The sequence below is a fragment of the Lissotriton vulgaris genome, chromosome 8, assembly GCF_964263255.1.
Source record: "Lissotriton vulgaris chromosome 8, aLisVul1.2, whole genome shotgun sequence".
In the NCBI taxonomy this organism is placed as follows: Eukaryota; Metazoa; Chordata; class Amphibia; order Caudata; family Salamandridae; genus Lissotriton; species Lissotriton vulgaris.
The window spans coordinates 426,748,441-426,769,149 of record NC_141696.1 but is presented as its reverse complement, the minus strand read 5'-3'; the positions used below and the strand labels follow the sequence as shown (position 1 = coordinate 426,769,149).

General features: G+C 51.4%; 1 protein-coding gene across 2 annotated transcripts in view; it reads right to left on the bottom strand.

Annotated features, from left to right (window-relative positions):
* CHST7 (carbohydrate sulfotransferase 7) overlaps positions 1–5,395 on the bottom strand; it is an 86,675-nt gene extending 81,280 nt beyond the window's left edge. The window contains exon 1 of one of the 2 annotated variants that reach the window (XM_086934197.1): positions 3,291–5,395. In XM_086934197.1, coding sequence (XP_086790323.1) covers positions 3,583–4,914 — 1,332 coding nt within the window. In that variant the 5' untranslated portion in view covers positions 4,915–5,395 and the 3' untranslated portion in view covers positions 3,291–3,582. The remainder of the gene's footprint in view (positions 1–3,290) is intronic. The other variant, XM_086934196.1, reaches the window with a different exon arrangement.
* Positions 5,396–20,709: the final 15,314 nt, after the last annotated feature.

The following is a 20,709-nucleotide window of genomic DNA, read 5'->3' as shown; positions in this document are numbered from 1 at the left end:
AGTAGGGAGTGTGAAATTTCGACTGAAATGGATTACAGACTACCCTGTACAGTGGTTTTTGTTGCACTCTTGAAGAGTAAAGTCAGTTGATTAGATGGGGGAGATATTTAAGTTTCACCAGTGACTAAATACTTTAGAGGCTGTAAGTACTTCAATGTGCATAAACAAAGATGCAATAGAAGGAATGCTTGAATGAATTTCAGCCACTGGCAACCGCTCGGGCTGCATTTTAGACCGTCGTTTATTTCCCACTGTGCCATTCTGGACAAAGACCTGCCTTATGCAAATCAGTTTTGTTCCTGTCCAAACCAGATTATAACCAACTGATAAGCCGTGTTAAGGATGAAACAGGTATTTGGTAGCTTACGTTCCTGTTCCAAAAGAACTTGGCCTGGCTCTTTGGTTGGCCTGTTCCTATTGGGGCAGGGTCAAGACAGATTTACATATGGCTGGGTCCAAACTGAGGTGACATGGGGTGCAAAATAATGATGGACGGGGATGCAGCCTCAAGAAATTACCAGTGGCAAAGATTAATTCAAGCATTCCATCCATCGAATTTTTATTTACCTGCCTGTGGCAACCTAAGTGAGACGGGACGGGACAGCCCAGATGTGGATTTTGTGCACACTATGCCATTGGAACCAAGTGGTCAAGGCCGGAATGGCCATAGCTGGCACCGGGCAATCCCCTGGTGCGCCGAACGGGTGGGGGGGCATTTTTGAGCCCCTGGGGGAGGTCGTTTTTGCTGCAAAATCGGACCTGTAACAAAAGCGGCCGAAAACCGTACCCGGCATACCTGGGCAGCACCTCCAACTCCCCCGAGTGGGGAAGGGGGGGCGAGCACTTTGCCAGGGCCGGTGTGGTTCCCGGTCCGGTTCTGCAAGTGGTGATGTTTGGTGTAGCCTGGTATGATGAGTGTTTGTGCTCTAGTGGGACATGTTTAAGAGTTTTTATGGGGAGGGGTGGTGGATGCTCAGGTTATTCAATATTTAGTGACAGCAGGGTTTTAACTTAGTTTTTGCATAGTGGCAAAGGTTTGTCAATGTGCTGATAGGAATGTTGCAGCACAAATACATATTCTATACACTAGCGAAAACCTCAAAAGAGGAAAATGTGGAGGCCAAACAAAACAGGACTTTTTCAAAAGAGACTGTGGAAACATTTACTTGAAGAATCAAGAGTATTTCCTGAATGCCCATAGTAAAATACTCCCTAATATTTCAGTTTACAGAAAGTTATGATGTGAATAAAAATCAGAAAAGAAAAAGACTTCAGAGACGGTCATAACTTACTTACGGCAAGGGTTAAAAGTATGCGTTATTTTTGCGGGCAACACAATTGTTTTTTCTATCTCCAATCCCTTTTGTATGCTCTGCCCCCACCTTTGCCTTGTTGGATGATCTGCTTGTCATCTGGTCTTCTATCCATCTATTGGTGTTAATGTAATATTGTGACTATATGTAGAATTGCGAATGAGATTTGTTGTATGTGTATGAATGAAGAATGTGTCTTTATGAGTGCGAGATTGAATGGTAGATGTGGGACTGTATATGTTTAATATTTAATGCATGTGTTTTACTTGATGTTTACATAATGAAATGATTCTAATGTCTATCTAATGAAATGATCCATAAACTTTGGTAGCATCTTTGCACTTAACCTTGAATTCAAAGAAGAAAAGAAAAAAATGAAAAAAAAATAATAAAAGTAACTGTTCATATATCATGTTTTTTGCTCCTTGACTGTTTGGGTTGTTCCGTCTTCTTGGCCAATATTAAGGACCCTTTATAGGGCAGTGTGCAAAGAAATTCTGGCAGGATTCTCTTCTGTTCTCATTGATTATATAGGCTTCTCCCTCCGTGAACCTGCCTATATCCCTTTTGGGGGGCCTCCTCCTGTTTGGACTTCAAAATAGGCAAAGCCAGCCAATACTACTACAGACCCTCCTTCCTCCTGGGTCTATAAACGGTCTTGTCGCCCCCATTCAGTGAAAGGCAAGGGATCTCTAATAGCCCAACACACCCAACTACCACGACGTCACACTCCTCTCACCAAACAAAGGTGGCTGACTGTATTAAAAAGTGAAATGTGGGATCAGAAATATTGTAGCCCTTATCCCACTACTCACCGCACATCCCCTCTCAGCATGCAGCCTCTGAGAACCAGCTATATGGTGAGTTTCACATTATCTGCCTTCCGCACATCTGATAGGATTAAACAACAACAGATCTTCTGCCTCTATTAATGTAATGCAATCATTCTCAAATATCGGACCACAGACCGACCGGAAGAGCCAACAGTTATGAAAACATCAACAAAAAAGCAGCACAGCTGTACGCTGCACCAAACGCATTCATCTGAGAATAGGGAGAGAAAAATATCAAATCAAGTGCGTGTCAGAAAATGTTCTAATATTAGAAATAAACAAGTTGAAAAGGTCTTTAAAAATGGGAAAAAAAAAGAACATACAACATAATGCTCTCGTTTACTTGCACTGCCTTATCAAATGTATGCTTCTCACAAACAGTATATTCCCCTTTCAGTGTTCTGCAGCTCTAAACGTCCAATGGCACACTCCACAACCAACTTAGAAGTAGAGGGAATAGTTGATACTGCATGTACAAGGGGAACATATCAAATATCAAAATGTTGTCAACTGTAACACCAGCAAGATGAAAACAAAGCGGCAAAGTAATCTCAACACTGAACATAAGGATAGCTCCTGTTTTGGGAGATGGTGTGGCGTAGGCAGAGTGTGTGAGCCAAGGTGGAGGCCATTAAATAAGTACTAAACTCAAAAGTGAGTTTGCTATATCACCGTTAATTATAAGATCTGTGGTACTCTATTCTGTACAGTGCACATTGTTCTAGCTCTGTGCCATGGTGGTTTTACCTTTAGTGCATAACTGGATTTGAATATTCGTGCAATAAGTATTACCAAAGATCAAATGATCCATTGATGGAAAATTTGCCAGATACACGGATTACTCTTTAATAGCAACACTACCAAGCACTTTGTACTGTAAAGGCAGTTGGAGTGATTTAATCCCTAAAGCAATCCAGTTTTACCAAGCGTTCTGTTATTCACAATCACAATCCAAAACATACCTTTTCCTACCCTGGTGGGAGTCGTGCAAAAGCTGTGTTCCAGAATCAAATACTAAATTCCAAGTGTAGGTCACGTCAAAATGCGGCCTCTATTACACTTTTTAAAAGACAATTCATACAACATTTTCTCACTGTGGCTTGTATGTTATAATCAGCCTTGAGAACATTTTTTCTTTGTTTACCTTAGTGCTGCTGTAAATCACCCAACTGAGAACTCTACTTCAATGGTAAGGCGAAACCAGAGGGTGTGATGTTTCCTTGAGATTAAAGTTATTATAAAAAAAAAGTCTGCATTTATGCTCACTCGCACCAAATCCAGCTATTGGGTGTCGACGTGAAAGGCCGGCCTTCCTTCCCCAACCCCTGGCTAGACTCTGTGCTTACTTGACTGTACTTTGAGGGGGCGAGTATAATCTCTGATGTCCTGGAAGTTGGCACTGCCGCCAGTCTCACCCCCGCGTGCCAGGCTGCCCTTCAGTCACCAGTGCTCTCTCTGGGGCTTCGAGGATAGGACAGCACCGCCATGGCACCATGGCAGGCCTCCTCCACCTGCTCCACCTGGCGCCTACTCAGCCGCTCCCTCCACGCGCCCACGGCCTCGCGCGCATCCCGGGCCGATATGAGGAAGGGCTTGTCGGAGGGGTAGCCAGGCCCGCGCGTCATATTGAGCGCGAATTCCTCCAGCTCCTGCATGGGGGCTAGACCCGCAAAATGCAGGAGGCGTCCCAGCTGCTGGCCGGGCTCCCGCACCAGGTCCTCGTACCGCAGGCTAGCGTAGCGGCGGCGCAGGGCCTCGGGCAGCGGCGGGTGCGGGCCCGAGGAAGAGAAGAGGATGAGGTCCCGCAGCCAGGCCTCGCAGATGACCTCCAGCGCGCGGCTGAGGAAGGCCTCGGCGCGGGGCTGAGGGCCCCGCGGAGCCGCGGGCGGCGGCAGCAGCAGGCGGCGCAGCGGCTCCTCGCGGTGGTGGCTGCGCAGCACCTGCACGCTCTCGCGCAGCAGCGCCTGCTTGGACTTGAGGCGGGAGTTGTGCACCGCCCGCGGGTCGCGGAAGAGCTGGATGAGGCGCAGGTTGAGCGCCGGGTCCCGCAGCAGCGGCAGCAGCACCCCGGCGTCCATGAGCCGCACGTCCTTGATGACCACGGCCGGGGAGCGGCGGCACTCGGCCTCCAGCTCCCGCAGGGGCCGCGGCGGGCAGGCGCGCCGGCACTCGGCGCCGTCCAGCAGCCCAAGCCGGGCGCGGGGCCGGCTGGCGTTGGGGCAGAGGGGGGGCGAGCAGATGACCTTGTTGGTGTTCCAGCCAAAGATGTCGTGGGTGGTGAGGTTGGTCTGTTGGCTCCGCGGGCCGGAGTAGTAGAGGCGCAGCACGGAGAAGTCGCACAGGAAGAGGGAGCGCAGCATGTCCCGCAGCGCGCCCTGCAGGCTCTCCGCGTCCCCCGGGTACAGCGCCTGCCACAGGTGCCACATGGGCTCGTACAGGTAGAACACGTCGGGGTGCTGGTTGAAGAGCTCGCCCAGGAAGGAGGAGCCCGTCCTCCAGGTGGCGTGCAGGTAGATGTGCTGCTTGGTGGGCTCCCCGGGCCCCTGGCTTGGGTCCCCTGTGACGCTCTCTGGTGGCACTGCCCCCTCTCCATCCTCAATGTTCCAGATAGGCAGGCTGCCCTCGAGGCTGGGTGGGCAGTGATGGACAAGGGGCTCCTCCTGCTGCCCACCCCACCACCAGCTATTGTACCCCAGCAGGCCGGGCAGCAGCAGTAGAAACAGGCTGTAGAGGGTCAGAAGCAGCAGGTACCTGCGCTGCCTCTTCATATGTGCTCCCCTCGCAGCCTGCTTTGGGCAGGGATAGTGGTGCTGATGATGGGAATTCAGCAAGAACTTCTAGTCCGAAAAATGCAACACAAAATAAAACTTCATCGCAGCTGCAAACTCTCAGTTTTTCACTTGACTGTATTTCGCATTATCCCTTACAAAACGTCACATATTCCACAACAACTCCTTCGGCAAACGCAAGTTTCCCTCGTTCTGGAACAAAATCTCTCTTGTGTGTTCCCAAATGTTGGCACGCGCGACATAAATGTTGGCACTTCTTGTCGGGCAGCGCCCTCCTCCGCAGACTTTTGTGAGAGTTTTGCCCCTGCTCCCGGGGCCGTGGTGCGCCTCTCCCCAGCAGTTTTTTTTTCCTCTGCTTTTCTGAGTTCTACCCAGCCTCCTCCGGAGTCTCTGCGGCGCCTCTGGCAGCACTCCTCATCCCAGTCCCCAGGCTGGACTCTCCACCTCCCCAGCGGCGCGTGCCGTGCCTCGTTCGAATGTTGTGACTCGCTGCCTCCTCCAGGCTCTGCGTCCACTCCGGGCTCGTGCTCCTCCTCCCGCCGCGCGCACACGCCCACAGCGAGCTCTCCTACAATGGCTCCTCCCAGTTAACTCCGAGTCCTACTCGCTTTCCCCGAAGATGGGACTTTTTTTTTTTTAATTTTATATTGTGAAGCGCTCTGACACCTTCGGGTACAGTGCGCGCTATATAAAAACGCATAAAATAAATAAATAAAATACACAAAACTCACAGGAGGGGCAGTTTACACCGAGATAACTCCCCCACCAAGTCCACATAAAACTTTAATAAGAATAAGCGGTTTTTGCTACAGACTACATGCTGCTGTGTATGGGGTTTAGAAGAACCGAATCTGCGTCAGCTCACGGGATTAGCTAACTCGGGAAAATATGCACTCCCCGGAAGGGAACGTACTGACACTTCTCAGGAGCAAATAGGTACTCTAAATAATAAGTACCTGCACATCTTTCTCATTACTTCCCCTTTTAGATATGTGCTTCGTTTCGTTTACCTCCTTCGAAGTAAGTAATTGTCAGTGCAGACAGTCATGTTTGTTTTTATTAGTCACAACCACTCTCTCGCATTCATATGTTGACACTGGTTGTTATTTTTGTGCAATATGTAAGCAATTTCCTCAAGTGACAATGCTGACTTATTTAAGAAGTAAGCAGAAGTGGATTTGCTGTTCTGTCTCTTCGCGCTCGCACACATCTGACAGGCACGGATAATTTGCAGGACAAAAGGGATAACGAGTGTGCAGATCATATCAGTGGTCATCACGGAAACACGTCCCTCCTAGGAACAACAAAAGATAACACCCTTCCAACGCACGCCCTACACTGTGTAGTGTTCTACCAGTGTAGGCAAGTGCTCCAGAGTAATAAGAGCTATACACGACAGTATAGTGAATGGGAAATGAGGCTTATGAGCCCATCGCGCAATAAACAGACCAGGCAGTGTCAGCGTAAAAGGCCATTTTATTAGACCAGAACTGCGTAATCTGTACCTAACAGTAAACATAAACAGGTAATAACATCAAACCCCCACTCACACTCCCCTCTCACTCGTTTCACTCGTTCCACCTCATCACAAAGCCCTAGAAGCTTCATACCATGCTTTCTTCCTGCCCCTCAATCACTTGTCATCCAGCCCACTCCTTGCGTCCTGCCATTCACGCTTCTATCCACCATACGAACTCCCCCCCCAAGGGATGGGTGTGCCCACTCTTGACCCCCTTGTCCCTTCAAGTACCGCCTAAAGCAGCTCTGGCCTAAACTGGCAACGCTACAGACCGACCCAAAATCACACCTCCAACTGCCGGGTTGGTGGGTGGCCTTTCTTGAACCCTCCCGATGGTGCCAGGCACAGGAAGAGGAAGTTCCCTTCCTCCCCTGCACCTATATACCCACCCCTAACTCCTCCCCTTCCCCTACCTGGCCTATCCTGCGCGAATGACCCCGGGGGAAGACTAGTCTGCGACTGTGCTTCCCCCGGGGCCCGGCATTGCGCAATAAACAGACCAAGCAGTGTCAGTGAAAAGGCCATTTTATTAGACCAGAACTGTGTAATCTGTACATAACAGTAAACATAAACAGGTAATAACATCAAACCCCCACTCACACTCCCCTCTCACTCGTTTCACTCGTTCCACCTCATCACAAAGCCCTAGAAGCTTCATACCATGCTTTCTTCCTGCCCCTCAATCACTTGTCATCCAGCCCACTCCTTGCGTCCTGCCATTCACGCTTCTATCCACCATACGAACTCCCCCCCCCAAGGGATGGGTGTGCCCACTCTTGACCCCCTTGTCCCTTCAAGTACCGCCTAAAGCAGCTCTGGCCTAAACTGGCAACGCTACAGACCGACCCAAAATCACACCTCCAACTGCCGGGTTGGTGGGTGGCCTTTCTTGAACCCTCCCGATGGTGCCAGGCACAGGAAGAGGAAGTTCCCTTCCTCCCCTGCACCTATATACCCACCCCTAACTCCTCCCCTTCCCCTACCTGGCCTATCCTGCGCGAATGACCCCGGGGGAAGACTAGTCTGCGACTGTGCTTCCCCCGGGGCCCGGCATTGCGCAATAAACAGACCAAGCAGTGTCAGCGTAAAAGGCCATTTTATTAGACCAGAACTGCGTAATCTGTACCTAACAGTAAACATAAACAGGTAATAACATCAAACCCCCACTCACACTCCCCTCTCACTTGTTTCACTCGTTCCACCTCATCACAAAGCCCTAGAAGCTTCATACCATGCTTTCTTCCTGCCCCTCAATCACTTGTCATCCAGCCCACTCCTTGCGTCCTGCCATTCACGCTTCTATCCACCATACGAACTCCCCCCCCCAAGGGATGGGTGGGCCCACTCTTGACCCCCTTGTCCCTTCAAGTACCGCCTAAAGCAGCTCTGGCCTAAACTGGCAACGCTACAGACCGACCCAAAATCACACCTCCAACTGCCGGGTTGGTGGGTGGCCTTTCTTGAACCCTCCCGATGGTGCCAGGCACAGGAAGAGGAAGTTCCCTTCCTCCCCTGCACCTATATACCCACCCCTAACTCCTCCCCTTCCCCTACCTGGCCTATCCTGCGCGAATGACCCCGGGGGAAGACTAGTCTGCGACTGTGCTTCCCCCGGGGCCCGGCATTGCGCAATAAACAGACCAAGCAGTGTCAGCGTAAAAGGCCATTTTATTAGACCAGAACTGTGTAATCTGTACATAACAGTAAACTTAAGCAGGTAATAACATCAAACCCCCACTCACACTCCCCTCTCACTCGTTTCACTCGTTCCACCTCATCACAAAGCCCTAGACGCTGCATACCATGCTTTCTTCCTGCCCCTCAATCACTTGTCATCCAGCCCACTCCTTGCGTCCTGCCATTCACGCTTCTATCCACCATACGAACTCCCCCCCCAAGGGATGGGTGTGCCCGCTCTTGACCCCCTTGTCCCTTCAAGTACCGCCAACCAGTGAACCCCCTGTAGGGCGGTTCACTGCCCCACCCCCCCTCAAAGGGCCTCCAGTCCACTCCACGCACGCCAGCATTCATTCCCTGCGACACCAGATAGCCTCATTCCACAACTTGCTCACCACATCTCTCATCTCCATCATGTAATAGGCTTTGCCCAGCTGGGACAAGTGCACCCCGTCGTCCCTAAAAACTAACGGTTCCTCAAGTCGAATCCCTTCATGAGAAATCACTTTAATGTCCTTGTCACCACAGTAAAGTCTCATAGCCCTGTTGAGCTTCCTTCGTGCCTTTTCGAAAGCCTCATGCTTCATTGCCCCTCTCCACACTATTCTGGGGAACAACTCAGTCCAGGCAATGCAGGTCCCTGCAAGCCTGGCTTTCAACACATCCAGGTCCCGTTGCATGAGTTGTAAAAGTGCCAATCCTGACAGCTGCACCAGGTCGTTTTCCCCCAGATGTATGATCAACAAATCAGGTCATCCCCTCTGTGGGATCATCTTCGCGAGCCAGGGCAGTAGTGCCCCCCATCTCATGCCACCTTTGCCCCACCATTGTACCTCGTGCAAGTGTCCTTTCAGTCCCAGGTTACGGCCGTAAACCTGTTGCTCCGCAAATTTGGATGCCCAATGCACGAAGGAGTGCCCAACAATCCATGTCACCGTCTTACTGCCCGGTCCACCCACGCAACCTACGAAGAAAAAGATGTTAGAAACGGGAACAACAACCAGAATCAATCAATGCCCTGCCTGGGACCACCTCACTTCCTCACATACCTCTCGCAACAGCGTGACTTCCATCTCCCAATCCTCCTAATCCTGTCCCAGGACCACCCCAACCTGGCCGCAGCTGTCGCAGCCCCAATCCGGAAACAGTGAGTCCCGAAACCAGATGCATCCAGGCCTAAACGTCGCAAAGCCTTGCGCAATACCGCCAACAGCTGGCCTGCCGTCATTCTCGCGCCAGAAGCATGACAAAAAATCTCCCCACGCGTCATGCTCACCGTCCCCAGGAAAGTTTGCCACTCAACCACCGGGCATACCGCCCCACCCCCCAACTCATTCAGCCAAACCCACTTACCCCTACCTAACTGATCAGTCTTCGAGCACCGCAACCAAATACCCAGGCGACCTCCCTCCATCCGAATCTCCTCAAACAACCTGCCAGCCAGTCTCCTCGTACCCAACAACTCAGACACCCGGAACGCCCTTAAAAACATCCACACCATACACAAACGGAAAAGGCCAACCTCAAACTGGTCGTAACAACATTCCGGCAACACCCCAACCAGCCGGACCAATAGCTCAAAAGTAACTGCCTCCCGCAGCCTGCCCACCCCACTCCCGCGCTCCCTGCCCCAACCTCGCAACATCCGGCCCACGATCACATCTTTGGTCGGATCAAACCCCAAAAACAGGACACAGTAAAAGGATATTCCCGCCAATTTACCAGAAATTGTAGCCGCAGTCAAACCCCAGTCAATACAAACCAACACAAAACGTCTCAGCCCCTGTCAGACATCAGACTCAGCACACACCACACTATCCAGATTCCAGCCCATGAAAGCACTAAATTCAGACCATGCCAAGCGATATGTCCTCCTTGTGGTCTCAGCAAGTGAACCTTCCACCAGACCAATCATCCTCACTCCCCCAAGGCCCAGAAGCCGGCCAGCAGCTCGGTCTTGCATGTGTCCGCTCCCGGTGCCAGGTGCCGGAACCGCTGCCACTGCGAACGAGACAAAGCATCCGCAATGTCATTATTCGCTCCAGGGACATGCTTCGCCTGAAACACCACATTCAACCGCAAACAAGCCAACATGAACCTCCTCAGCAGCCGCAGCACTCTCAGGTCCCTTGCCCTCTGATGATTCACCAGCTCCACCACCGTCATGTTTGTGAGAAGTTGGCCTGGTATATAATGCTCACTAATTCTTAGTGATCACTTTGTACCATGCCAAGCAACCCTTATGATGATGGTTGTAATTCAACCTTGTAGACCAGTTATCCCAGTGGTAACGTGGACAAAGCAGTCTTAGGCTAAACTCTGAAAGGCATGTGAAGCCAGCTGTATTACCATACACAACCCCCTTGAATACCAAATGAAAGGGACACCACACAGATATATATTGAAAATATATATTGATTTATTAACTATAAAATCCCCTGGACTCTTTATGAGCACAGAAGCACAAGCGTTAAATCACAAGACAGTTTAAAATACACAAAAGTTGCACAATATGGATGAGCCCTAGGGGCCACCTAAACCATATACTAAGAAAGTGGTATAAGAGATACCAATAGGAAAGGGAACAGGCCTAGGGCCTTGGGAATCGCTGGAGCTATTCGAGACTAGCAGTGACTAAGTCGGGAAAGGCCCGCGGGACTCGGGTGCAGTGTTCAAAGTGCACGCACTTTCCAATGCAAAGTCTATGGTGCGTAAAAAGTACAAAGTTAGAAAGTTAGGAACCTTCCGAGTGACCTACGAAGCTGAAACTTAAGACACAGGCCCTTGAGATGTGTACCAGTGTAGGAACACTGGCGGAGCTGAGTTACCTCACCCACACGAAGCGGGTGCACAGGGTTGAAGTAGTGTCGGGTTTCGTCACGCTGGTCGATGGTGCTTGGAGCTGAAGATGCTGCAGGCGGCTCGATGTGAAGAGTTCCGGTGGATCCAAGGGTGGATCTGAAGTTGTGAAGACCTGAAAGCAGAGGGGACAATGTTCAAAGTCACTAGCCAGTGACTACCGTGGAACCAGATTGGAACCAGGCGATGTCGGGTGCAAACAGGCGTTGTCAGGCAGCTTCTCTCTGCAGCCACGTGGACACCGGGGGTCGAGGACGTCCAGGAGTCGGTCACGAGCTGTCCCACGCAGGCTTCTCGCTGTTGGCGGTGTCGGCGACCTGATCGGAGCAAACAGGCCTTGGCTAATGCAAGCCACGCAGGAATCGAAAGATGCTTAACACTCGGACCAGCAAGGTCAGAGCGAGTGCTCCTTTTCACAGGAGCTTGGGTGAGTCTGGAGCAACCAGACCCGCTGTGTAGTTTGTCGTTTTCGTCGCCAAGATGGCCGCTGACCACGTGGCTAGTGGCCGGGATGGCGCGTCGAGTGGCACAATGCAAAAGGGCCCCACGCAGATCGTGGAGACGCTGGGGGGCTGATCTTCGGTGCAAGGGCTGCTCGATGGTGGGGGTTCTCAGTCCCCAAAGCACAATGTCGAGGATACCTCAGAAGCTGCGCAGTCAGCTTTTCGAGTGTCTTCCAAGAGGTCCGGTCCCACGTCACTCGGTGCCTCCACGGGTCCCTTCTTTGCAGGGACTGTGGATCGGGCTCTGAGAGGTCTGGGAGTTGGGTTCTTGTCGGGCTCTGGGCTCGGGCTCCGGCGGGAGGCGGCAGCAAAGCAGACGTCGAGTTGCTGGTGGGTACCTGTGTTCACAGGGTGGCCACTCCTAGGCCACAAGGGAGATTCTCTTCAGTCTTCTGAGCAGCAGAATGTCGAAGTCCACTCTTCTTCTTTGTTTAAAGTTGATTCAGGATGATCTGCTGTGCAATGGCACTGCTCCCACTCTTATTCCCAATCTGAGGGGTGGATCACCTACTAGGTCCCTCCTCTGGGAGGAACCAGGAAGGGGGGCGGTCACACCCCCTTTCCTTTGTCCAGTTCCACGCCAAACCTGGGTCCGGAAAGTCCCAGGACCGGTTTGGACTGGCCTATGCACGGGGACACCTTGTGTGCCCCGGGCATGTCTCAATCTATTCAGCCCTGTCCTACCCAATACACAAAACCCTGTCTGGGGTGGTGCTCGCACCTCCCAAGGCAGGAAACCCTTTGTCCAGGCCCTCCTCGCTGGAAGGACTCCCAGCAGCAGGAGGTCAGACTCGTGTCTGTGGTGGCAGCATCCATTTTGTGATGCTGAGGCTCTGGTTAACTTTAACCGGGGTTAAGGCTACACACATGTCGTGTCCCTCTAGAAGGGTGGAATACTATCCCCGTCGACAGAACTGTCGAGGGGATAGTATTCCAATTCGTATGACACCTTACTCGACATCTTTTGATAAAGCCAAACCAAAGATAGAATATAACCGCGAGGATTATAATGCACTTAAGAGTATATGGTATGGCAATATCCCGGAACAGCTTAGGGAGTGGTTCCCGACAGCTGCAGACAGGCTCAGCTCATGCTAGAGCACCATCTCACATATTTCCAAGCACTCTGCCTCCAGGATTGATGAGGCCTTCCATAGGAGTGGCTGATAGGAACATATGTGTCCAGTTTAAGGTTAGATATAGGGATACTATATCTAAGTAAGAGGTGATTACACCAACTTACCCCAGCTGAGTGATCAGCCAGTTGTGTCAAATATGGAGGCCAGGCCAGGGGTGGCACAATACATGCTGCAGCCCCAGGTAAGCCTTGGATGCACCTATGCCCTGGGTACCTAGGGTACACTGTTACAGGGTCCAACAAGGTGAACCAGTTCCAATTGTGTATGCACCTAAGGTACATGGAGTCCATTTTAAGGAGAGAGCAATCAGCCTGGGGCCCTGAATAGCAGCATCCCAGGCCAACAATGTCAAAAACCAGCTAAACACCAGGCAAAAAGTTTGGGGGTAACCATAGTCAGATATCCACCTTCCTACATAACCCCCCCCAAACGAAAGGAGATAAGGCTATCCTTGTCCAGGTAAGCCTATATTGCCTAAATGGCCATATAAGGAAGTACCAGCTCTGGCTTGGTAACCCCCTGTGTCATGGTCCACTAAGCAATCCCTCACCCTAAGGGTATCTGAGGGTCTCCACCATAGGGAATCTCTACCTGTGGTGTGTCTTTGCAAAGTTAAAGGCTGATGTTGGGATGGAGTACTGAAGTGAGATTCCTCTGTAGGACTCAGCTTCCTCCAATCACTCTCCACCATGTGTGCCTTTCTTTCTTTGACTGAGTTGCACTGTGCTCTCAGGGTCAACCTCTGGCTACCTAAAGCTGGAGGCTGGGTCCCTTTGGTTGGCTTACTGGGGGGACAGTTCAGGTTTGGGCCCTTAGGGTCCCAGGTTTGGCTGTGCCCAACAATATCCATCTGGGGGAGGTCCCTAACTACTTTTAAGGGGGATCCCTCAGGAGTTTGTAAAGTTTTCACCTCACTAGGGCTACTAGTTTTGGTGCCCCTAATCTGTTGATGGGGGTGCTTTATTTGACAGGGGGCCCTTTGGGTCTCACTGTCCTTCTTGTCCTCGGCAGCCCTGGGCTGAGTAAGGCAAGGTAGAGAGGGGCAGGTTACCTGCTCCAGACTGGGTCCCACCTGAGAAGGGTCCACTGCCATCAGAGGCTCTGTCAGGCCAGGCCTAACAACCTCTGGGACAGTTCCTTCATCAGGGGTAAGATCAGTTCCCTGAAGAGACTGATCCTTTCCTAAAGTCTGGTGGGAGGGAGATTTCTCTTCCTCCTCAATGCTCTCAGTTTGGGTGGAGTGATCCATCATTCCAGGCTTCACTACCCATGTATCAGTTTGAGTTTGGGCTGTGGCCATCACAGACCCACCAACCTTTTCAGGAGGAGACTCAGTTTGGGTATGGGCTGTTACCAGTACAGCCCTGCTACTCTTTTCAGGAGGGAAGTTAGCTAAAGATGGGGCTGAGGTTTGCTCAGCCCTCCCAACCTTTTCAGGAAGGACATCTTGGATTGGGGCTGTAGCCATCACAGCCCCACTAACCTTTCCATGGAGATTTACCATTCTAGAATGGGTTTGTTGTTCAACCTCAGCCCAGGTTGAGATTTCCAAATCATTACCTAGTAGGCAATCTACAGGCAAGTTTGCTGACACTGCCACTCTCTTTGGGCCAGTGACACCTCCCCAGCTAAGATTGACTACTGCCATGGGATGATTGGTTTCTATGCCATCAATGTTTGTCACCTGATATTTGGCATCAGGTAAAAGTTGCCTTGAGGGGACTAGACATTCAGCCACCATGGTGATGCTAGCCCCTGTGTCTCTGAAGGCCTCCACTTTCATGCCATTGAAGAGGGGCTCCTGTCTATACTTGCTCAAAGTGTTTGGGCAAGCAGTGAAATTGGCAAACCCCATGCCAGTCTCATAGACAAGAGTATCTGAGTCAGGGGACCTGGTTAGGCCAGAGTCCACCTGTCCTCCAAAAGTAAACCCACCCAAATTCTTGGGGGTGCCCCCACCACCTGGGGGACCACTGCTAACAGTGACAGGAGGTGTTGGAGCCTTCCTTACCTGGAGGTATATTCTCTTTATTGCCATTTTTGGGACAACAGCTGTCTGTTTTGTAATGCCCAACCTGTTTACATGTATGACAATAAGGCTTTTTCTGGGTTGAAGAAGTGTCTTGGGACCCACCCACATTCTTGGAGTTTTGGGGCCCTGGGGAAGTCTTTTCCTTACTTTTATCCCCACCCTTCTCTTGAGGCTTGGTAGTCTCTTTCTTTTGGTCACCATCCTGGTTCTTAGGCCTGATCCTGGTTCTGACCCATTTGCCTGCCCTCTTACCCAATTCTTGTGGAGAGGTTAGATCAGAGTCAACCAGGTGCTGATGTAGAAGCTGATTTTGACAATTACGTAAGATTTGCTCTCTCATAATTAAATTATACAATCCTGTATAGTCAGTAACCTTACTTCCCAGCAACCAGCCCTCCAGAGCCTTAGTGGCACATTCAACAAATTCAGACCAGTCCTGAGTCTGTGTCTTCTGGGTGTCTCTGAAAATTAACCTGTACTGTTCAGTGGTTAAGCCTAACCCCTCAATCAGAGCACTCTTCAGGACCAGGTAGTTTCTAGAATCCCCATCACTAACTGTGAGGAGTCTGTCTCGGCCTCTACCTTCAAAGGAGAGCCACAAGATTGCTGCCCACTGCTCCTGAGGGATCTGCTGTACTCTGCAGGCTCTCTCAAGTGCAGTCATCCATTTGTGGATATCATCCCCAGCTTTGTAGGGGGCACAATCTCACTCAGGTTTCTGGTATCAAAAGAACTGTCTTTATCCTTTTGGATATTGCTGCCACCAGTGGGTTCTATTACCCCACTCTCTCTAGGCTGTCTTGCTCTAGCAAGTTTCTCTTGGGCCAGGGCAACCTCTAACTCTTGTCTCTGGATCCTCAATTCAGCCTCTCTCATTTTGGCCTCATGTTCCCTTCTCTGAGGGCTAGTCATCTCCCTTCTGGAGTGACCATGAGAACCTCTAGAAGCATGGGAGTTGTTAGAGTCACCTGAGTGAGTCCTTCTCCTCCTAGGCTTCTGGTTAAGTCCACCTGGGGGTCTGAATGGGTTGTTACCAGATTCAGTCCCAAATAGGCTTAAGTTAGTCTGGTTCAGTCTGCTGACCAGCACCTGACTAGTTCTGTCATCATCTGACTCACTGCTCCCCCCTTCTGTCTCTTCTTCCTCTTCCTCCTCCTCATCTACCTGAGGAGCTCCAGTGATGGGGGCTTCCTCATCTACCAGGATTATAGGGACAGGGGCTTCTGCAGTGTCATCCTCTGAAGGATGGCTTCCTTCAGCATTCCCTGTGGGGTCTGCCTTAGAGGACTTTAGAGTCTCAGACTGGTCCAAGATCTCTCTAAGGTGGTCTGTAGTAGGGGAAGGCCCTGTCTTCAGACCCCTTAAGACACAAAGCTGTCTTAATTCCTTAAAGGAAAAAATAGCAAATTTGGACGGTGCCCTTGGAGGGTCACTCTCACCAGAGACATTCCCAGTGGAACCCTCTGCTCCAGACATTGCTCTAGTGTGAGTGGATATGTTGCAATCTACCTACACTGGTGTTTACCTACTAAACCTATCTAGTAGTTGTAGTCAGGGTGTGCTACTCCCTTTCCTCTACAACAACTAAGTTCAGTAGAACTTAAGTATACTAGTCTTGTTTTATATGTACCTAACAGGTACCTGTGTGATCTTTCAAATTATAATCTCAAAGATTGCAATGGTAAAACAACAGCAAGCTCAGATCCCAATCCGCTGCTCACCAATGTGAGAAGTTGGCCTGGTATATAATGCTCACTAATTCTTAGTGATCACTTTGTACCATGTCAAGCAACCCTTATGATGATGGTTGTAATTCAACCTTGTAGACCAGTTATCCTAGTGGTAACGTGGACAAAGCAGTCTTAGGCTAAACTCTGAAAGGCATGTGAAGGCAGCTGTATTACCATACACAACCCCCTTGAATACCAAATGAAAGGGACACCACACAGATATATATTTAAAATATATATTGATTTATTAACTATAAAATCTCCTGGACTCTTTATGAGCACAGAAGCACAAGCGTTAAATCACAAGACAGTTTAAAATACACAAAAGTTGCACAATATGGATGAGCCCTAGGGGCCACCTAAACCATATACTAAGAAAGTGGTATAAGAGATACCAATAGGAAAGGGAACAGGCCTAGGGCCTTGGGAATCGCTGGAGCTATTCGAGACTAGCAGTGGCTAAGTCGGGAAAGGCCCGCGGGACTCGGGTGCAGTGTTCAAAGTGCACGCACTTTCCAATGCAAAGTCTATGGTGCGTAAAAAGTACAAAGTTAGAAAGTTAGGAACCTTCCGTGTGACCTACGGAGCTGAAACTTAAGACACAGGCCCTTGAGATGTGTACCAGTGTAGGAACACCGGCGGAGCTGAGTTACCTCACCCACAGGAAGCGGGTGCACAGGGTCGAAGTAGTGTCGGGTTTCGTCACGCTGGTCGATGGTGCTTGGAGCTGAAGATGCTGCAGGCGGCTCGATGTGAAGAGTTCCGGTGGATCCAAGGGTGGATCTGAAGTTGTGAAGACCTGAAAGCAGAGGGGACAATGTTCAAAGTCACTAGCCAGTGACTACCGTGGAACCAGATTGGAACCAGGCGATGTCGGGTGCAAACAGGCGTTGTCGGGTAGCTTCTCTCAGCAGCCACGTGGACACCGGGGATCGAGGACGTCCAGGAGTCGGTCACGAGCTGTTCCACGCAGGCTTCTCGCTGTTGGCGGTGTCGGCGACCTGATCGGAGCAAACAGGCCTTGGCTAATGCAAGCCACGCAGGAATCGAAAGATGCTTAACACTCGGACCAGCAAGGTCAGAGCGAGTGCTCCTTTTCACAGGAGCTTGGGTGAGTCTGGAGCAACCAGACCCGCTGTGTAGTTTGTCGTTTTCGTCGCCAAGATGGCCGCTGACCACGTGGCTAGTGGCCGGGATGGCGCGTCGAGTGGCACAATGCAAAAGGGCCCCACGCAGATCGTGGAGACGCTGGGGGGCTGATCTTCGGTGCAAGGGCTGCTCGATGGTGGGGGTTCTCAGTCCCCAAAGCACAACGTCGAGGATACCTCAGAAGCTGCGCAGTCAGCTTTTTGAGTGTCTTCCAAGAGGTCCGGTCCCACGTCACTCGGTGCCTCCACGGGTCCCTTCTTTGCAGGGACTGTGGATCGGGCTCTGAGAGGTCTGGGAGTTGGGTTCTTGTCGGGCTCTGGGCTCGGGCTCCGGCGGGAGGCGGCGGCAAAGCAGACGTCGAGTTGCTGGTTGGTACCTGTGTTCACAGGGTGGCCAATCCTAGGCCACAAGGGAGATTCTCTTCAGTCTTCTGAGCAGCAGAATGTCGAAGTCCAGTCTTCTTCTTTGTTTAAAGTTGATTCAGGATGATCTGCTGTGCAATGGCACTGCTCCCACTCTTATTCCCAAACTGAGGGGTGGATCACCTACTAGGTCCCTCCTCTGGGAGGAACCAGGAAGGGGGGCGGTTACACCCCCTTTCCTTTGTCCAGTGCTGCGCCAAACCTGGGTCTGGAAAGTCCCAGGACCGGTTTGGACTGGCCTATGCACGGGGACACCTTGTGTGCCCCGGGCATGTCTCAATCTATTCAGCCCTGTCCTACCCAATACACAAAACCCTGTCTGGGGTGGTGCTCGCACCTCCCAAGGCAGGAAACCCTTTGTCCAGGCCCTCCTCGCTGGAAGGACTCCCAGCAGCAGGAGGTCAGACTCGTGTCTGTGGTGGCAGCATCCATTTTGTGATGCTGAGGCTCTGGTTAACTTTAACCGGGGTTAAGGCTACACACATGTCGTGTCCCTCTAGAAGGGTGGAATGCTATCCCCGTCAACAGAACTGTCGAGGGGATAGTATTCCAATTCGTATGACACCTTACTCGACATGTTTTGATAAAGCCAAACCAAAGATAGCATATAACCGCGAGGATTATAATGCACTTAAGAGTATATGGTATGGCAATATCCCGGAACAGCTTAGGGAGTGGTTCCTGACAGCTGCAGACAGGCTCAGCTCATGCTAGAGCACCATATCACATATTTCCAAGCACTCTGCCTCCAGGATTGATGAGGCCTTCCATAGGAGTGGCTGATAGGAACATATGTGTCCAGTTTAAGGTTAGATATAGGGATACTATATCTAAGTAAGAGGTGATTACACCAACTTACCCCAGCTGAGTGATCAGCCAGTTGTGTCAAATATGGAGGCCAGGCCAGGGGTGGCACAATACATGCTGCAGCCCCTGGTAGGCCTTGGATGCACCTATGCCCTGGGTACCTAGGGTACACTGTTACAGGGTCCAACAAGGTGAACCAGTTCCAATTGTGTATGCACCTAAGGTACATGGAGTCCATTTTAAGGAGAGAGCAATCAGCCTGGGGCCCTGAATAGCAGGATCCCAGGCCAACTATGTCAAAAACCAGCTAAACACCAGGCAAAAAGTTTGGGGGTAATCATAGTCAGATATCCACCTTCCTAAAATGTTGTCCACATGGAAGAGCACAGATCTGTTCCGAAATTCCTCCCCCCACACCTCCAAAGCCACCAGTAAAGGGAAAAATTCCAAGAAAGCAATGCTCCTCCCTTGCTTGAGCCACAGAGCCGGCCAGCTCTCCGCACACCACCTTCCGTCCCAGAAAACACCAAACCCAGCTGATCCAGCTGCATCAGAGTAAATTTGGCATTGCCAGACCGCCCTCTCCTCATCAAAATCCAGGGACACACCGTTGAAGTCTTGCAAGAACGTAACCCAGGTCCTCAAATTTGCCCTCACTCCCATGGAAATCCTGACTCTGTGATGTGGAAGCACTGCCCCCGACATGGCCATGCCGAGCCGCCTGCAGAACGTCCGCCCTGCGCGCACTACCCTACATGCAAAGTTAAGGAAACCCAGAAGTTTCTGAACCGCTCGCAAAGGAATCCGCTTCTCCCCAACCGCCCAGTCCAGACAAGCCAGTATCTCCGTCACTTTGGCCGCAGGGAGGCGTGCTGTCCACTGCACCGAGTCCAGTTCGATCCCCAGGAACGTGAGGCAACAGCTGGGACCAGCCGTCTTCTCCGGCACCAGAGACACCCCAAACTGGAGGGCCATCTCCTGGAACCGCGACAGGGCCCTGCCGCAATCCCCGGAACCAGCCCTCCCCAGGAAGAGGAAATCATCCAAGTAGTGAGTGACCTCACGGCACCCACTGACTCGCACCATGACCCACTGCAGGAAAGTGCTGAAGAGCTCAAAAAGAGCACAGGATATGGCGCACCCCATGGGCAAAACCTTGTCCACGTAGATGGCCCCCCAAACTGCATGCCCAAGAGCGAGAAATCCACCAGGTGAATAGGCAGTAAATGGAAGGCTGACTTGATGTCGCATTTCGCCAATTCAGCCCCCCTCCCACACATCCTCACCAGACGGATCGCATCGTCCACCGATGCGTAGAGCACTCTAGAATCTTCTTCTGCAATAAAGTCGTTTACCGACTGGCCCTCCGGCCAGGATAGATGGTGTATCATCCTGAACTCCCCTTCCTCCTTCTTCGGTACCACCTCCAACGGAGAGACGATCAAATCCTCCAAAGGCCAGTCAGCCACCCTTCCTTCCTCAACTTAGCAGACACTACACTCGGCAATTCGGTCGCAGATCTCAAGTTATCGACCCAACGGCGCTCCCTGGGACCCTGATAGCCCACTCGAAAGCCCTCCGTGAAACCCCAAAAAAGGCGCGCCGCCGCCTCCTGATCCGGGTAGCACAAGAGCCACGGGGCCATCGCCTCCACCCTAACCGGTGTAGGCGCCCTTTGGTCCAGGGTGGCTCCGCCCCCTCGCGTTCCGCCACTGCTCCGAGGGCGTGGTGAGGGTGAGGCACTGAGTAAGGGCATGCTTTCCCCCGCATTTTGAGCACGCGTGTTTGAACTTACAGGGATACCGGGAACAATACCCCTTGTTGTAGCTCCAACAGGCCCCCGTGGAATACCCCCCTGGCTTGGACTGCTGCCCCGAGACGATGGAGTTGGGCACTGTTCCACCCCCTGCCCCGCTTTGGGCGGGACGCGGCGGACA